This window comes from Rhinatrema bivittatum, chromosome 8 (assembly GCF_901001135.1).
Source record: "Rhinatrema bivittatum chromosome 8, aRhiBiv1.1, whole genome shotgun sequence".
NCBI classification, from domain to species: Eukaryota; Metazoa; Chordata; class Amphibia; order Gymnophiona; family Rhinatrematidae; genus Rhinatrema; species Rhinatrema bivittatum.
Window position 1 is genome coordinate 129,078,037 of NC_042622.1, and position 13,615 is coordinate 129,091,651.

At 45.4% G+C, this 13,615-nt stretch overlaps 1 protein-coding gene across 1 annotated transcript in view; it reads right to left on the reverse strand.

The window, feature by feature from the left end:
• Nucleotides 1-7,476: 7,476 nt before the first annotated feature.
• Nucleotides 7,477-13,615, reverse strand: part of TMEM268 (transmembrane protein 268) — a 32,497-nt gene continuing 26,358 nt past the window's right edge. The window contains exons 6-8 of the mRNA XM_029613660.1: nucleotides 12,918-12,998; nucleotides 12,173-12,370; nucleotides 7,477-8,396 (exon numbers count right to left, since the gene is read on the reverse strand). Of these exons, the coding sequence (XP_029469520.1) occupies nucleotides 8,217-8,396; nucleotides 12,173-12,370; nucleotides 12,918-12,998 (459 nt within the window). The 3' untranslated portion in view covers nucleotides 7,477-8,216. The remainder of the gene's footprint in view (nucleotides 8,397-12,172; nucleotides 12,371-12,917; nucleotides 12,999-13,615) is intronic.

The window sequence follows — 13,615 nt, forward strand, 5'->3', positions numbered from 1 at the left end:
TAGTTGGGTACAGAGGGGGGTATCATCTTTCACCACTGTAATCGCATTTCATTCCTGTTTGGCTAGGACTAGGAATGCTTTGTTTTAGTTTTACAAATATTTTGGCTTAGCCTGTCGTCTATGTGCTGTTTTCAGAAGTATATTAGTATTGTTGCACTTGTTATGTGTGTTGATGGGAAAGGTAACAGATTGTCAGATTCTGCCCCTGTAAGCAGTTTTGCCATTCACTTACATGGCGGCAGTGCCCTCAGCTGGTCTGACTGCCCTCAGTCTCAACTAGCCACTGCGCCTGTTGTGAGGTCAGTCTAGGGAGGAGGGTGGGGAGCTCCTATGAGATAATAATTAAAAAAAAAAAAAAAAAACCTTGCCCATGTGCTGCAGATGACAGAAGGGAGTGCAGGAGACCGAGCCGATTCCAGACTATGGGAGGCCAGGTGGCTATCCATGCCACAAATGGGCTCCATTGGGCCTCTGCCTCTCCACAGGGAATTTCGGCCAGCGGAGAATTTCTGGAGAACTAGGACAGCCTACAGTCTACACCAGAGTAGGTGCTGGGGCCCAAAATCAGAGGTGCCTAGTCCTTTTTGGCAAGAGAGGATTGGGAAGAGAGGGCAGGAGAAATACCTCATTTATCCCATGAGAAATATAAGAGAAATGTAACCTGAGAAGTCTGCGGTGGGAGTTCTTAAGCACAGGAAGCAGCTCTACTACTGAAAAAAAAAAAAGAATCCTGTAAAAGTGATTCAAAGAGGAAAGTTTAACTAGAAGCTCATGTAAGAGGAGAGGTTTACCTGAGAGAAGAGGCAGATTTGACTATTAACTTGTCCTTTGTTAGATTACCATATTATTGTATACAATTGTATTTTATGTACACCGTTGTGACGGTTGAATAACTGATGTGACGGTATATAAAAACCAAATAAACTATAAACTATGTCTTACCAAGCAGGTCCTGGAGGTTTCCAGGGAGGAGGAGTCCCTGCCTCAGTGAGCTGACTGAGAGGAAGTTTGCTGAATGTTTGTTTGTGGAAAGAGTTTATTTTGTGAATAAACTATTTTTGGACTTGTTTACTGCTTTGCCATCAGTTAAAGTAAAGAATTTTATTTTTTGAAGAACAGCCTTAGAGTCTGTGTGGTGTTTTTTTATGATTTTGTTGTTGTTGTTGGACTGGTGTGCAGGAAGAGCTCCCATGTGAAGGAAAAATCCTAAAAGCCTTGAAAACTGTCTCCCACCCAGTACAGGAACCCAGGGAGGTCATGAGGCCGTGGCTGGTCTGTGATCCTCCCTGTTTGCCACCATGCACAACAGCTGACTGAGATGGGATGGGATGGGGGGGACTAGACCCCACTATACTGTTAACAGAGGAACATTCGGATAAGTGGAGTTCCCGAGGAAATTAGGAGTGACAGGAGGGTCCATCCCCTAAAGGTTGGGTCAGTATTTTGGAGTGTAAATGGTGTCTCGATGAGGCACTGAGGGAGTTGATAAGGATTCTTTGGGAAAGGGACCCCGGAGAGCAGCCAAGGGGCTGGGTTAGGCTCTGGGCTCTTTATTTGGATCCCTTTTCCTATAGGCTGGTGAAGGGTGGACATGATTCTGATCTTTAGGATCATGAAGAGGACTGCTTCCTCCAAGGCTGTTACCAGAGAGTAACTAAGGGTGAAACCAGAAGGGGATTCTGCAACTTTTCTAATTGAGGCTAAAGAGAGAGAGAGAGGGGCCTTTCTGGGAGAAGACCCAGGGATTTTTAATGTTGCTGAAGCATACTTGAGCCATATAAGGATGCTGTATCTGCTTTTGTGTGATTTTGGAATTCAAGGAACTGTTTCCCTGTTTTTTTGGCTTCTTTTACTCTGGCCTGTGCCTTTTTCTCTTTGTACCTGTAGAACCTGTTCCTTTCTTCGGTAAAAGCTATGATTCTGTTTGGAACATCTCACTTGGAGTGTGGACTGTTTATTTGTAAGCGTGATCCTTTCTAGGACCAGGTTATCTCATCCCCAACACCACTGAGTGGATCAGTGCTCAGCAGTGCATGGAAATGTGACTCTCCACCCTTGAAAGGGGGAGGGGAGGTCACACAGGAAAAATGAAGCACGAGTGTACACATTTAGGAATAGATATAAGATTCAGGCAAGAAAAGAAAAGTGCAGGATCGCTGCAAGCCAGTGTGCTGGCACAATTTTGAAACGGGTAATCCAAGAAAAGCAGGAAGACACCTCCTTTCTCCAGACAGGGAATCTTGGACTTCAGAGAGGCTTAACATCAGGAGAGGAAAGTTACAAACTTAAGCCCATGAACGGAGGGTGTGGTCATTGGGGTCCTGTAATGAGACGCTAGCCCATAGGGTTACACTGGTGTTAATGCAGCTCAAACTCAGGCTTAAGATTCTGTTTGTTTTGTTTTTAGATCAGCCCCTGATGGACTCCCATGTCGCCTTAGACAACATTTATTTATTTATTTATTTATTTGACATTCTTGTATACCGCACTTTCAATTAATATTGGCCATTCATATTATTGCACATACCAAGACAGCATATCATACACCATACATCATACAGTATAAAACAAATTAAGTAACAAACAATGGACAGAGCCTCGATTTCAGTAAAGCAGTGTACATCCAAGACAGGGTTGCCAACTTTGTCTCTCAAAAAAGAAATGGCATTTCTCTCCTTCCCCAACTTCCCCAGGTCTCACCTGGACGCTGGTTCCCCCATCTCCCCCTCTCCTCTGGACCTCAACTCTCAGATTGCAGCTGTGGGAAAAATCACCATAAGATAGATTTCCCTAATTCTCCTGAGTGTTCCCTACAAAGAATCTCACCCACGGAGTCCACTAAAAGTTTTATTGTAGTAACTTGCAGGAAAATACATTACACAAACAATCTTTTTCAGAGATACAATGTCTTTTATCACTTTTGGTACTGCATGAATAATTAGACTTCATTCATTAGTACATCAGTTTGATGTATGCCACCTCTGGGTGGATATTCCTACAGAACAGCATTCTTACAAACAAGGCAAAAGTCTACTTGTATCCAACAAGTATTCAGTTAGACTTTTAAGAGGTCCATATTCAGTAGGCAGGTCAGTGGACAAGTTATCCGACTTAAGCTAGCCGGATAAATTGAACCATATATTCAGTGGGACGAACGTACCAGCCTAAATTAATCGAGCTACATATAGCTGGATAACAGAAAACATTAAAGGCTATGTTTGAATATAGCCGGGTAGGTTTTTAGTTATCAAGCCTTGTGTGGCAGGTAAAGTACTATTTAACCTTATAACTAAAAGATATCCAGCTAAGTAGTGCTGTCATTGCTTATTTCTTTATTTAACAGTTTTTCTATACCAACATTAAAATACACATCATATCGGTTTACATTATAACAGCAGGTGGAAAGTACATTGAACGGGGAGTGGGAGTGGACAACCAGCAAAACAAGAATTAGAAAAGGGCTCTAACTGAGAGCCTGAGGCATAGCTAAAAAACAAGAAGGGGGAGGGGGGGTGTGATAAAGGGAGCTATTTACAAAGACTGGGGTGGAGGGAATGAGAGACAATTATTTACATAGCTGCAGGGTGAGAGATGTTTGTAGCAAAGTTAGTCCGGAAAGGCTTGGTGGAAAAGCCAGGTTTTTAGCATTTTTCGGAATTTGTTTGGGCATGACTCCAGTCGGAGGTTTGAGGGCAGTGCGTTCCATTGGGCTGGGCCTGCAATTGAGAAGGCACGGTCCCTGGTTGAAGTTAGTCGGGCCCTCTTAAGGGGTGGGACTTGCAGAATACATCTGTGGTTTGCTCAGGTGGGGCGGGTGGATTGTGTGAGACGGAACGGTTCACTGAGCCAAGTGGAGTTATCTTTGTATATAGCTTTATGTATGATGGTGAGTGATTTGAAGAGGATGCGTGATGGGATGGGAAGCCAATGCAGGTCCTTGAGGATAGGGGTTATGTGGTCTGTTTTTCCAGCATTGTTAAATATCCTTGCCGTTGCATTTTGGAAGATCTGTAAGGGTTTAATGGTAGAGTAGGGGAGACCAAGGTACAGCGAGTTACAGTAATCTAACTTGGATGACAAAGTAGCTTGGATGACCGTTTTAAGGTCATGCGTGTGGAGCAGCGGCTTGAGCTTTTTTATGATGTAGAGTTTATAAAAGCCACCTTTAAGTACAGAGCTAATGTGCTTTTTTAGGTTCAGTAATGGGTCAATTAGGACGCCGAGGTTTCGAACTGAAGGTTGTGAGGTGAGAGAGAGGGCCATAGGGTCATTGGTGGGAAGGGATTTGAGGGTCTGATGGTTGTGGATAAGTATGAGCTCAGTTTTGGACGAGTTGAGGGCAAGTTGCAGAGATGTGAGGAGGGAGTTAATGGAAGTGAGGCAGTCTTCCCAGTAGCTTATAGTGGCAGCTAAAGATTCGCGTAGGGGGATGATGATCTGAGCATCGTCCGCATCGTTTGCTTAACAAAATACAGGCTCAGAGGACCAGTCCCCTCCCTTCTCCAAACCCAAAGTGTGATAGTAAGGCCTGTCAGGCCATAATCTTCTAACCCCCCCCCCCTTCCTGCCCCCAAACCTTTTTAAAGATATAGAAGAGAAGAGCTCAGTAACACAAATCCCAGTGGGAGCACTGAGAGGAGGGGATCAGTAAGTACTGCTTGGGGAAATTTTTTAAACTTAAAAGTACTCCCTCCCTCCCCCCCCCTCCCCCCCCCCCCCATAAAGACCTCTCACCCTCACCCCCCATAAAGACCCCTCCGCTAGCCTCCCGCCTCCCACCGCCTCCACTTCCCCTCCCTCTATCTTCCCACACAATAACACCCTCTCCAAACCTGACACAAGCCACATTGCTTCGATCTAGACTGTTATAAATTGTTCAAACACCACATTACGATGTCACCCCGACGCAATGTAAATTGTCATAAATCCTTGTTGCAATGTAAAATGTTTTTGTTTTAAACTGTCAAATTACCTCATTACTATGTAAACCCATATTCATATTATGACATTATAAATGTTACTGTGATTTACTACTATCCTATATATTTTAAATTGTTATAATTTATACTCATCTCCTTTGTTGCTAGACAAGTTACCATGTTAAATGTTACAATGTAAAATAAGGCAAGTTACCATGTTAATTGTTTCATGTAAAATAAGGCAGACCCTGCCCTATTCACCGAGTTATATGTAAACCGATGTGATATCTCGATCGAATGTCGGTATATAAAAGCAAATAAATAAATAAAATAAATACTGGGGAGAAGTAAAACAATTGGGGTATATTATTTAGTGTGTTTGTGTCTGTATTGAATAGCTAGTCAGAGGGCAGGCAAAAACCAGGAGTTTTGTATTAAATAGGTAGTAAGAAAGGCAGGCAAAAAACAGAAGATTGTGCAAGGGGTAATAAGTGCCCTAGGCAATCCTTCTGCCTTCACTGCTCCCCCCCCCAGTCTTACCTCATTCGCACCACTAACTGTGTGCCTTTCAAGGCCGCAAGCAGGTTGGGCGCTGCTCACGGCCTGACAAATCTCTATTGCTCTTTGCCACGAGCGGGATAGGCTCCGCTTGCAGAACCATATGGATGCTCTTTGGTGCCACCTACCGGTCAATAGAGATGTGTTTAGTTTTTGCATGTCGGCTCGGGCAACCTGTGGAAAACTTCGTTTTCCAATGGGTCTTTTTTTTTTTGTTCGCCAATTTTCTTGAAAAATGAAAAACCCACCCCAACCCTTAAAATTTAGTTTATTACAACCTCCCCCACCCTCCGGACCCCCCAAAACTTGCCTAAAATCCGTGGTGGTCCAGCGGGGGTCCTGGGAGCGATCTCATTGAAATTGCCTAATTCGTGATAAACGAATGCACATCTCTACTGGTCAATGCTATAGGCGACAGCCTAAGTTCTCCTAATGGATGCTCCGGCCCTGCCAGGGTAGAGCTCTCTGAAATGTTCCCTGTTCCATGCGCAGGTCCCCAGAGACAGGCTGAGCTCCAGAATCTCAATGCATGGATGAGACAATGATGCAAGGAAGAGGGATTCAGTTTTGTAAGGAACTGGGGAACCTTTTGGGGAAGGGGGAGTCTCTTCCGAAGGGATGGGCTCCACCTTAACCAGTGTAGAACCAGGCTGCTGGCGCTAACCCTTAAAAAGTAGATAGAGCAGCTTTTAAACTAGCTCACAGGGAAAAGCCGACAGTCGCTCAGAAGCATGGTTCAGAGGGAGGTATCTTCAAAGGATACTAAAGAAGCATTAGAGTTAGGGCATCCCAACAGAGAGGTTCCAATAATAAGAAAAGTAATCTACATGCCTATAATTAAAAACTCACCTGAAATAAAAGATTCCAATTTATCCCTGACACCCGAAAAGCAGAATGTTAATACAAACCAAAAACTCAATTTGAAGTATTTGTATGCTAATGCCAGAAGTCTAAGAAGTAGACTTGAAAAAGTTAAAGTAAATGGGTTATTTACTCTCTCAATAGAAGGCCTAGGGGCACTCCATGAAGTTAGCAAGCAGCTCATTTAAAACAAATTGAAGAAAATTCTTTTCCACTCAGCACATAGTCAAGCTCTGGAATTTATTGTCAGAGGATGTGGTTACAGCAGTTAGTGTAGCTGGGTTTAAAAAAGGTTTGGATAAGTTCTAGAGGAAAAATCCATAAACTGCTATTAATTAATAAGCAATAGTAGCTTGAGATTTATTTAATGTTTGGGTACTTGCCAGGTACTTGTGACTTGGATTGGCCACTGTTAGGAGCAGGTTACTGGCTTGATGGACCCATGATCTGACCCAGTATGGCAATTCTTATGTTCTCATGTTCTTATATGGCCAGTACTATAGGCCGACCCAAATTCCGATTGTCACTTAAATTGTAGATCAGGCTTCCTTCCCATCTCCCTTTCACCCAAGATAAAGAAGAATCCTGGTGCTTACCCCACCATCCCCTGACCCTCCCCATCCCCCCGATTCCTTTTTTTTAAATGAGCCGGGAGCAAGGGACCCTCTGCCCTGCTCCCAGAACCTCCAGTGCTGTTATGACAGAGGCAGTGCTGGAAGCATAAACTTGAAACCAAGATAGTAGAGAGGATTACAAACTGGTTGACTGACTGGAGCTAGTGTAATGGTAAATGGAACCTACTCTGAAGAAAGAATGGTGTTAAGTGGAGTGCCACAAGGATCGGTTTTGGGACTGGCTCTATTCAATATCTTTGTGAGTACATTATGGAAGGGATAAAAAGTTTGTCCATTTGTGGATGATACTAAGATCTGCAATAGAGTGGACATGCCTGAAGGAGTAAAGAGAATGAAAAGTGATTTAAGAACGCTTGAAGAGTTGTCAAAGACTTGGCAGCTGAGATTCAGCATCATGAAGTGCAGAGTCATGCATCTGGGGTACGATAAAGAAAAAGAGCTGTGTGTGATGGGGGATGAAAGACTAATGTGCACGGACTGGAAGAGAGACCTTGGGGTGATAGTGTCTGGTGATCTGAAGGCGGCAAAGTAATATGACAAGGTGATAACTAAAGCCTGAAAAATGCTGGGCTCTGTAGAGAGGAATAACTAGTAAGAAAAATGAGATTTCAGGTGAGGGGGACAACTAAGAACCAACCTCAGGAAATGTTTCTTCATGGAGAGGGTGGTGGATGCCTGGAATGCCTTTCTGGAAGAGGCGGTGAAGTTGAAAACAGTAAACAAATTCAAAAAGGCATGGGATAAACACTGTGGATCCCTGAAGGCTAGCGTTGGAAATTAAGAAAAGGGTGCATGGGGGTTAACTAGAATGGAGCGGCAGCTTCTACCCCTAACAGACGGCATAGGGATTAGTACCCCTAACCAATTAACTTACATGATTTTAACGCAACTGCAGGATTGCTCTCTGCTTTGACGGTGGTGGGGAGGGAAGGAGAATTGGTAATTACCACAAAATTAGTAGAATTTAAAATACAGGCAAGCATCTTTGGCAGACCTTCAGCAGAGAATAACAATGTAAATTCTTTGCACAAAAAAACAGACAGGCTCTTTCAAATGGGCACTCTCTAAGTGAGCATAGTCCCATTACTTCATTTTTGTTTTTTGTATTTTAAGGTTTAGAAAATAATGCTTTGGAATGTAGGAATCGTCTCACCAGTCCCATCCCATATAGCAGTATTTCCCTTGGGTTATATCATATTTCAACTGCATCCAAACTTCTGCTCCTTCTTGAGCTTCTCAGGGTTCACCTGGTCCCAAACCAACAATGCCCCGAGTGCAGAGCACTGATTTCTATGAACTGGCAAAGGCAGGGGCAGTTGATCTTTCCTGTATGACGTCCCATGGCTGTGTGAGGAAGCTGGCCAGCAACAAGAAGTCGCACATAGCAGCCACTGAAAATGATCAGGAGCTGGTGGGCCATTACCTGGAAAGAAAACAGAAGACACATCTGGCGAAGTCTGACTTCACACATTTTTATACCTGCTGACCCACATACCCCTTGTGAATCTCCTGGAGGAGACGTCAATAAACTGTTATTAACCAAGAAGACTTAAGAAATAGCCACTACCTATCAGTGTAGAAGAGAAGCATGGGATCGATTTACTGTTTGGGATCTTGCCAGGTATTTGTGTCCTGGATTGGACACTGTTAGAAGCAAGATACCAGGCTTGATGGACCTTCGGTCTGACCCAGTATAGCAAGTTCTTCTTCACATCCCTTTCACAGTTACAGTATACTTACATGCAATCATTTCTCAGCAAACCTTTACACCCCCATCTCCTCGATAACAGTTCTACATACGCACACACATTCCTACCGGCTGCGCTCTGCATCTGCACACCTTGGATAGGCCTTTCTAAGGCAAAGGGTGAGGTTTCAGGCAGAGCCCCTGCTTTCCTGCGGCAGATTTTTCAAGATTCTGAAGCAAAGGTTTATGTGCCAGATTTTTCAAAATGATATAGAAATTTTGCATCATTTTGCATATATATGTTTTCAATTTAAATAATGTAATTTTTTTTTACTTTATAAAATAAGGGGCGGATTTTAAAAGGCGCGCGAATAGCCTACTTTTGTTTGCGCTCCAGGCGCAAACAAAAGTACGCTGGATTTTAGTAGATACGCGCGGAGCCGTGCGTATCTGCTAAAAACCTGGATCGGCGCGCGCAAGGCTATGGATTTTGTATAGCCGGCGCGCGCCGAGCCGCGCAGCCTACCCCCGTTCCCTCCAAGGCCGCTCCGAAATCGGAGCGGCCTCGGAGGGAACTTTCCTTTGCCCTCCCCTCACCTTCCCCTCCCTTCCCCTACCTAACCCACCCGCCCGGCCCTGTCTAAACCCCCCCCTTACCTTTGTCGGGGGATTTACGCCTCCCAGAGGGAGGCGTAAATCCCCGCGCGCCAGCGGGCCTCCTGCGCGCCGGGCCGCGACCTGGGGGCGGGTACGGAGGGTGCGGCCACGCCCCCGGACCGCCCCGGGCCGTAGCCACGCCGCCGTGCCCGCCCCCGTGCCCGCCCCCCCCCCCCCCCGACACGCCCCCCTCGGAGAACCCCGGGACTTACGCAAGTCCCGGGGCTCTGCGCGCGCCGGGAGGCCTATGTAAAATAGGCTTCCCGGCGCGCAGGGCCCTGCTCGCGTAAATCCGCCCGGTTTTGGGCGGATTTAGGCGAGCAGGGCTCTGAAAATCCGCCCCTAAGGTCATTGCTGGCATTTCTGTGGCCAGTTAATTTGTTTAATTCTTTATTAGAGGAAAAGGGATCTTGTGAAAGGGACTGGGGAGGAAGGAAGGGAAGGGATCTGTCTATGGGGAGAGATCTCTGAAGAGGAAAAGGGGATCACCACCATTTCCTGCTATTATTCCTATGCCTGTTGCCTGGGCCTCTTGGTCCTGACCCTGCTTCTGCCGGGACACCTTACCCCAGGCTTGCTCCAGGCTAGACTTTGCCTCTGGCACTGACTCTCACCTCACAGGTAAGCAGCCTGGAAATGACCGCCCATGCCCCCAGTCCATCCTGACACAGGGAGACACTTCTGTTTACATCCCACACATTCTCTGTGTACCCTCCATCTATGTGAACAATTCAAAGTTTAACTCAAACCAGGAGAATTTTACATGTTTCCCAAATCTACTAGGGAAACACATCAGATTCTGCCCGGAATATTCGGGGCAAAAAAAATTGGAAAGAAAATTTTTTAAAAAAATGAGATTCTGCATTTTGAAAAACATCTGGAACGAATGTACCCATTCAGCAAACTCTGGAGCAAATTTTTCAGAAATCCAAATTGCTATTTTGAGAATTTGAATTTGTTCTAAATGGTTCACCAAAACAATTCAACGGAGCTTCAGAGTGCTCCCAGGTTCAGCAAATTGTCCAACAAACCTGCACTCAAAGGTATAAGAGGAAGCAACAGCAGATAACGTAGGAATCTATTCTATCATATATTTAAAAACAGGAAGCTGGATGCACTCTGTGCTTGGGGTTTCTATTATCATAGTAAAGAAAGGTGCTGAGGTGAAGCAATACATCATATAACTCGCTGCATCTGGCATGTCTTCCTCCTACTGTCCCTCACTCCAATGGCTGTAGGTATTAAGCTTGAGGATGCCACGATTCCGCTGGCTCACTCCCACCTGCCTACAGGTATAACATCCCCGTCTGGAACCACACAAATGCAGTAGGGTCAGCTTGGGGGGGCAGGCCTCCCATTCTTCACCGGTCCCTTGCCCTCCTTTGATAAGGAAAGCTGTGCAAGGCATGGCACTAGTTATGTCAAACCTGGTGCTTAGGCTGGGAGTCTCCAACGATTAAAACCAAGAGGGAAATTTTAAATAGACATTTACTCGTGGAAATGGCTGCTCATCCCAGTAAAAAGGCTACTTGAAAATTGCCCGCCCAGCATGCGAGGAGCGTACGTTGTTGCAGAACGGATGCACTTTCACCCGCCTTTTTGTGGAGGCATCCCCAGGCCAGGGTTAGGCTGGGAGAGGCAAGAACACAGTTTGGAAATTTCAAACCTATACACATTGGGGCGGATTTTAAAAGGGTTATGCGTGCCGAGCCTATTTTGCATAGGCCTGGCGATGCACGCAAAGCCCCGGGACGCGTGTATGTCCCGAGGCTTTGTGAAAGGGGTGGGGCGGGACCAAGGCCTCTGGCACAGCGGCCATGCCGGGGGATCGCACGCTGGCAGTTGGCCGGCGCGCGCAAGTTACGCCTGCCAGAGGCAGGCGTAATTTACAAAATAAAGGTGGGGGGATTTAGGTAGGGCTGAGGGGCGGGTTAGGTAGGGGAAGGGAGGGGAAGGTGGGGGGGCCGAAGAAAGTTCCCTCCGAGGCCGCTCCGATTTCAAAGTGGCCTCGGATGGAACAGGAAAAGCCATCGGGGCTCCCTTAGGGCTCAGTGCGCGCAAGGTGTACACGTGTGCACCCCCTTGCGCGCACCAATCCCAGATTTTATAACATGCGCGCGGCTGCGCACGCATGTTATAAAATCAGGCGTACATTTGTGCTCACCGGGAAGCGCGCACAAATGTAGGCCACGCGCGTAGGTTTAAAAATCTGCCCCACTGTTTTTGCTGGAAAAAAATATCCATACAAACAGGAAGTGCAAATTTATGTCGGTAACTTTCTCCTTAAGCAATTTTTAAAGGGAAGGTGTGCACATGCTTTCCCTTTGAGAACTGGTGCAAAATACACAGATAGAAAGTACCTGTACACTTTGCACCTGCCCGCACAGTTTTGAAATTTGTCCCCCCCCCCCCCCCACCTCCCAAATAGTTTGTTTGGAATAAGCGAATAATTTAGAACCAAAAGCCCTGGTGCTGCCATATTGCGATGCTCATTTGAAGCTGGACTCTGAAGCCTTTGCCTGGGTGGACAGTGTAGTACTGTAGTCAGCAGAACCTTCACCGCCTTAATACCCTGTCCATCATTCACTCCGTGACCTCAGGCAAGTAACCTCCCTATGAGACTCAAGACGGTCACACTCTTTAATGGCAGGGCATCATAACCTTTTCAATTACTTGTAAAGCATCGTGTAGCCTTACACTGCTCTAGGATTATTATTATTATTATTATTATTATTAATCCTTTCATAGTGCTCAAGTACTGGCTTAGCTACGTCATCTGTGCTCCTGCATGAAGATGCAGACAACCCTCTGCTATTGTTTTCGTCTCTTTCCTTGAGATTCTCATCAGATTTTACCCTGGGCACGCTCTCTGGTATAAGAGGAATCACTTCGGCAGATTTGAAAATCTCTCTCTTTGAGTTTCTGTGGCTGGAGAGCAGAGGGGACTCTTCAGATGGAACCCACATTTTGCTTTGCTCTTCTCTTTCCTCTGGACCTGGCTCGATCACAGTTTCTATAACAATGCTGAGCTGCTTCAGGCATCTTAGATCAGACTGAAACAAACAAAAACAAATGATTTCCCTCTTGTACATTGCTTTCCTCAAAGTCGCAATGGAAACATTTTCAGTTCAGCAGAATGAAACCTGTTCTGCATCTTTTCTGTAGTTTCTCTCAGGGGATTACACAGTGATTTCTGGGCAGTCAGGCTCCTGAACAGCTACCTGTGTCGTTCCAATAGGTTTGTTTTTTTTTTAATCTGAGTGTGCTGGAGCTTGACTACATGAAGGAGAACCCAGATGCACAGATGTGTAGGTCCACTGCTGCCGCCCCCCCTCCAATAAAGAGTTAATCAGTACTGTTTAATTGTTAAATCAAAAAGTCTACAGGGATGCTACTTCTGAATACTATCGCTTTCCTTACAGATAAAAGAACAAGCATTTTCTCAAATGGTATCAACTGTGCAGCAATAACTAGACGCATGGAAAAGGAACCTCTTTTTAATTATAGAAAGCTGCTCCAGCTGCGTGAAGGATTCCCCTGGAACCATCTCCCAAACACAATCATGCAATATCTGCTTACACTACTCTAAAAACACATTACCTGCTGCCTTCTCCTGAGCTCGGCAAGGTGCTTGCACAGGGTCTGAAGACACCTCTCTAAATTAAAATGGACAAACCACAGCTGGGAAGGCAGTTGTTAAGGCTTTATAAACATGCAGGGATGTTGACATTGCACATAAGATACAGAGAAGTCGCATGAAAGCCTGAGCTTTGAATTTCAAAAATACGGACTTTGTCAAAATGGGGCTGCTTCTGGAGGAAGAACTAGAAGACTGGGAAAAAATGGGTGAGGTGGATCAACAGTGGGCCACATTAAAAGGAAGCATTACAAAGCTATTAGAAAAGTAAACAAAAGTAAGAGGAAAAGGAAACCGATCTGGTTCTCAAAGGAGGAGGTTGAGAAAATAAAGGCAAATAGAACAGGATAAAGGATCCCAAAAAATGCAACACAGGGAGGAATACCAGGTGAAGCTGAAGAAGACGAAGAACGAAATCTGGGAAGCAAAAGGTAAAGCGGAAGAAAGGATTGCCAGATATATCAGAGAAAGAAGGGAGAGCAGAAGTGGAATAGTGAAACTGAAAGGTGACAAGGAGCAATGTGTAGAGAGAGAGACGAAGAAATGGCAGAAATATTAAACACTACAGTTCGGTGTTCACTAAAAAAGACTCCAGAGAGGGACTGTTGCTGATTGACAGGACTGTGGATGTGAGGGGGATAGACAAAGCTCCCTTTACAGA